General features: G+C 37.4%; 1 protein-coding gene across 1 annotated transcript; it reads left to right on the forward strand.

Moving 5' to 3' along the window:
- Positions 1-4,914: 4,914 nt before the first annotated feature.
- Positions 4,915-5,481, forward strand: LOC132140296 (pro-MCH 1-like). Its single transcript, XM_059549086.1, has one exon. The coding sequence runs from the start codon at positions 4,960-4,962 to the stop codon at positions 5,332-5,334; it is 375 nt and encodes a 124-aa protein (XP_059405069.1). The 5' UTR covers positions 4,915-4,959; the 3' UTR covers positions 5,335-5,481.
- Positions 5,482-5,975: the final 494 nt, after the last annotated feature.

Raw genomic sequence — 5,975 nt, forward strand, 5'->3', positions numbered from 1 at the left:
TATCATTGTGCCGTTGTTTTGTTTCTCTCTATATTGGTGCAATCTGGTGATCTGTCATCATGATTCGGTTCCACATTCTCACTGATTTTATCATCTACAGTCAAGGGAAAATCCATCATGTTTATCTGCTTCCTGCTTCCTTATCCTTTCTCTTCATAATTAGAATTCACTTTGAGCCTCATAGAGTTAGTAGTAAGATCTTTTTATTGTATAGCTAAATCAAGTGTTAATGGACAGGGACTTTTTAGAAGAGATGACTGTGAGGGTTTTCACTCAGGATTTTCCCCAAACAATGCCCATGGCTCAATCAACATCTGCCAGTATAAATTTTGAACAGGATTTTTTTTTTTTTAATTTTAGATTTAGGGTGAGCAGATTAAAGACATAAAGACGGCTGATATAAAACAACAACAGTTTATTTTCACAAAAAAATGACACAGAACGAAAACAACACGGTATACATTGAAAATAGTTGAAGGTTGCGTTGGTTTTTGAAGATTGATGATGATGCTGATATGGCGGTCATGATGACTTTAGGCCCCTCACTGTCCCACACCTCTCCTTCCTCCGACAGTGATTGCAATCATCCATGAACTGCCAGATGTCCCTCCGGATGGATGGCCACTAGGCGACTTCCATAACCTTCAAGAGAGTCTTTACCCTTCCGTGATGTTTTTCGGAGGTTTGAGGATGGAAGTGGCGTAATAGCAGGGGCACCAGTGCTCCAGGAATGATGTGTAGCATATAAAGATGTTTGTTTATTTTCTGGAACCGCCGATACACTACACCCTGGTGCTCTTGCAGTCTGGGTTGGTGGTAGGTCGAAGAAGTACATGAAGCCTAAAGTTGAAGAATGATGGAGTCAACAGCTTGGGACCCTAGAAGTTCCTCTTTGGAAAATGGTAACCTGGAGTAGATGGTTCTGGTTTCAGGTTCTGTAGATGGTGGTTTTCCATTGTACAAGTTTGATATATGCCATCGTCTTTACTATCACACAACTAAACAATGCAATAGCAATCGTTCCACGTACTGGCCACCAATTTGGTGTTTCCACAAAGTGTTGAGCTGGGGACCTTTCGCGTGACTTGCCATTGAGTTCTGGGTAACCCAGTCAGGATCTGAAGTCATTTAAAATAATGTTACTATAAAACTGTACCCAAACATCAGTTCTAAGAACAAAATATACACACAGAGCTCTTAAAATAATGCTTCTTAATAGCATGAAGAATTAACATAAGAATAAGATTAAGCGTTAAGAAAGTAATTGTTACATGATTAAAAACGTGTTCAATAAATAGTTTTTTAAATATCCTGAAGAAAATGTGAGTAATAGTTTAGCCTGTTCAAAACCTGGTGTTAAGGTGTTATGTTTGGTTGCTAGGTGAACAGTACATTCCAAAACCTTCTCTAACTACAGTAGGGGGGTAATGTATGATTAATTTTGATTGGATTGTGATGTTGGTCTGTGAACACCATAAAAATTCCCTAGGCCCTCAGGATGCAGAAGCAGTGGATGAAACAAAGTGAGGCCACAATGATCCATTCAAATCCATACTAACTATGCTTTGAAACCTTGAAACTGATGCAAACTACAACACATTTTATACTTATTCAGAAAATGGCTGTTATTGGACAAATGAATGCATTCATACCAGTTTGATCTTTTTACATCATATTTGGACTTTATGCATTCAGAACATCGCCAAAGTGAGTAATGCCAAACTTTCAGGATGCTTTTCTAACTGTGTTTTGGACTATGCAAATGAGTTCCACACTCTGATGCCAGCAGTCACTCACAGAACTGAAATGAAAAAAAAAAAAAAGTAAACTCATCCTCATCAGAATGGGATATATTTCAACCATTTCAGCAGACACACCTTTTTCTGAGTCTCCAGCCTGTTTGGTGAGAGACAGCAACAGAGACAAGGGGTCTTCCAGCCTGAACATGAGGAACCAGGAAGATGAGGGTATGGGTTTGGGTCCATATTTTAAAAAGTCACCCAGGTCAAGGTCAGGTCCCAATCTAATTATTTGTGTCCCAGGTCTTTTTAACATAGTGCGTGTTACCCAAGTCAGCCCAAAAAATAAATACCTGGCCGTGATCAGAGCCAATCATCTGCATGTTCCCGATTTTAGGACCCTTTGGGGCTCCAGGAGATCAGCATCTCACAGCCCTTTAAATTCAAGACTGTTGAAAAGAATTTCTGCTCTTTTCCTCACTGCATTGTTACCTATACACAATCAGTGGAAAAAGTCACCACCATTGGAGTGCTCACTCAATCATGGGGGACATAATATCACTTTGGCATTGTTGTATATTATCAGTATATGTTTTATGGCTGATGTCAGGTAATAAATAAAGTGTCTTTATTTGTATGATGCATAATAAGGTTATTCAGCTTATTAATTTCAGAGAAGCAACAATTTATCTTTCTGTATGATATCATAATTCTGCCAAAGAAACACCCAACTTAATCTCTTAATCACTATCAAACAGCCCTGGCTGGGAGTGTTCTCATTTTGCCAAGTAAAAAACTGGTGCTATGGAAATGGTCATCTGATATAGACATAACCACATATTAAGTGACGTGTAATGCAAAAATCACAATGCCATTGGTGACATGAGTACCAATCACTACACAAGGTACATCAACATCGTTTCTTGGGTTTGGATTTTGGGTTTGGTTTTACTACAGTTTAGTAGTACTACTACTTACTCAGTGACTGAAAATGATGCACAACAAAATATTCTGGTCACAAGTGGTAACAGTCAATGGCTAACCTCAATTGTTTGGTTACCAACATTCTTCAAAATATCATATTTTTTGTTCAACAGAAGAAATGTTGAAATAAACAGGTTTGGAATAGGTGTTGGAGCCAATTGTATTCCATTTAAAGAGCACAAGATTGTGCTCACAAAGTGTTTTTTTTTTCTCAAGAGAATAATATGTTTCCTGCATCTTGAACAACCAGTAAGTAATATCTCCTCACAGAACATCTGCACAATCAATCAATTTTACATTGAATTTTTGAGTGAGAAAGTAAATTTCGTCATATTGCCATATACAGACCCCTTGTGGGAGAGGAAATGTGGTGGCTAGAAGCCTTGTTCAAGATCCCCCAAAAGAAGAGGAGAGGACATTTAGAGCCCACAGACCATCTAATAGTAAAATCCACCCACCTTGTTCCTAATGCTCACCAGATGAGCATAGAATGTTTTCCCATTTTAGATATTTTGTTTGAAACCAGCCTTTCTTATCCCAACTGTGATTACACTATTCCTATGGTTCCAAGCCTCATTATTATTTCACAGTTGCTCTTTTTGCTCACCTCACTGGAAATGATTGTTTGGTAGATAATCAAACACTACACTGGACACACTACAGAAGAGAGCAATTATGCAAGAGTTATACAGTGGTTCACTTTAAACTAACCTTTAATGTTTATGCATTAGATATTAATCATCATATATTTCATATATTTTATTATTGGGGAGGGCAATGTGAATTGGGAAGATATGAATCATCATATATACATTTCAGTACTGGGGTGGGAAAATAATAATAATAGAATAATTAATTGGCCACTAAATGATAAATTAATATATTCTCTGGTGTTGTAGGGTGTTCTGTTCTGCTCTGTAGTCCTTGATATGAAAGATTTGCCTTAAAAATCTATATTTATTATTGTGCAGTCTTTCATCTTCTCAAAGAGACGAGCCCAGCACTTTGCACAGTTGAATAATCTCTTACTTAAGATTCTCTTGTTCTATTAGATGTCCTATTAGAGGCCTTGCTTCCAATTATTTTTGACACTTCCGCTTTAACAGTACAATGTGACATGGCCTTTCATTATAGAAAATTACTAAGCCAGTCAAAGGGCCAGAAGAAGGTCTTATGTCTTAAAAACCAAAGTTGAATTACTGACACACACAAAAAAAGTGATTATCGTATTTATAACAATTCTGAGACTACTGTGTTTTTAAATGAGGGATTTCAATATAGAAGTCTTAAAAAAGACATTTGGAAATCAAAAATCAGAAGATAGAAGAAGAAAAGACTGGGTACATTAGACATGGAAGATTAAATTCTGACAAATTAAGAAAGAGTTGAAATATAAACCTGCTCGTTTGGATATTGGATTTGATTTTGGAATTTTGGTTTAAAAAATTATAGGTGCTAAAAACTTTAGTTATTGTTTGTACTAGAATACTAGAATACAACAACCAATTTATTAAAAATCACCTGCATTGCCATGATGAATGTTTTCAATGAATAGCCAGTGTGGTTCATTCAGTGAGTTTATTCAGAGTAAAATGAATGTATAGATAGTCTCTGTATCATGCAGCATTTACCAGCAGGAGCCCCATTCAGGCTGCACTGACATGATGCTTGATACAAATTGAAACACCTGCAACACTGTCATGAATCAGTAGCACTTTTCCAAATTTAATAATACAACCTCCTGCTGGGTGTTGATCTTTATTTTGATCTAATAAGGCTAGAGCCTCTTTTGATGACTTCGTCTCGTGATTCTAATGAGAAAACAGTTATTATTAACCTGGACTCTTCAACAGGTCTATAATCCTCTCATATTGTTTCAAAGTGTGAGGATTCTGTAATTATATCCCCTCTTACAATGCCCACTCAATGGAACCCTGCAGTCTGCATGCTGAACACAAGCCACATTGCAGGAAATCTTAATCAACTTTCCACCAAACAAAACACTTGAGCTATGTCAGTGGTCTCATCAGGTTCTCAATGAGTTTTTGTGTTTTTGTAAATAGCCACATACTCATGAGAAACCAAGACTATGGTGAATCTAAGGATAACGTGGCACATTTGCAGACAATGGCTGGTAGGCCTATAAAAATGGACCAAGTTTTCACCATTATCAGACCAGCTTGCAAGCCATCACAGAAGACAACAGCTGAACCACTGAAGAAACACAGGATCAAGAATGAAGATTTCCGTTGGTACCGTCCTCATCACTGTGTCACTTTTGTCCGAGTGCTACTTCAGAACTGCTGCCATCCCCATGGCCAAAGCTGAAGACACAGAACCAGATCTGCAAGGCTTGAGCGAGAGCTTGGAGGAGAATTCTCTGGGTTACGTACCAGGCAACTCCAGGATCATCGTGGTGGCCAACTCCAATCTGCTGAGGACCCTAACATCTCTGAACAGAGGACTCCCTCATCTCAGTCCCCCAGAGAGCCTTCTCAGTACAGAGCGCAGAGATGTTGGAACAGACCTGAGCCCAAGCATCGCCATCATCAAAAGGGACACCATGAGGTGCATGGTGGGAAGAGTGTATCGGCCATGCTGGGAGGTGTAGGTCTTCTGGGACGACGGAAAGAATTAAATCAGATTCGCCTTCATTTAATCTAGTGTTGTTTGTTACTGAGGATGTAAAACTCGATGCTATTTAATGAGGCTGATGCTATTAAATGCTGAAAAGATTATTCTACCAAGTTCTTATCTGTTCTCGTCTGTTCATATTTAATAGTTTTCTTTTTCATACTTCTCTTTCATTTGTGTTCCATTTGAATATGGGATTTGAGGGTGTTGTGATCAATGATCATACCAAAAATTTTTGACTAGGTAAAAGTGATTGTTCTTAGCATTAAGTATTAATTTTTTTCCTAATTAAAATATTTTCTACAATGTTAGCTTTTAATGCAGAGCGTACTACAAGTCATATGTATGCTAAATTACCAGCTCATAGTTATCATAGTTTAAAAGACCAATATTTTGTCATGCCATATTCATTAACCTTAGTCAGTTTTACTCTGACTTAAATCTAATTTTAGCAGATGAGAAAGTGTAAAATGAAACCAAACATTTTATATTTTACTGTAAACAAGTATCAAAGTAGTATCAAAATATCAAACATTATTTAGATTTTTTTTATGCTTTAGCGAGTAATTTACAAAGACCACTTACATAGGACTAGCAGTTTAGGTAACGGACAGATGT

The sequence above is a fragment of the Carassius carassius genome, chromosome 5 (genome assembly GCF_963082965.1).
Source record: "Carassius carassius chromosome 5, fCarCar2.1, whole genome shotgun sequence".
Classification (NCBI taxonomy): Eukaryota; Metazoa; Chordata; class Actinopteri; order Cypriniformes; family Cyprinidae; genus Carassius; species Carassius carassius.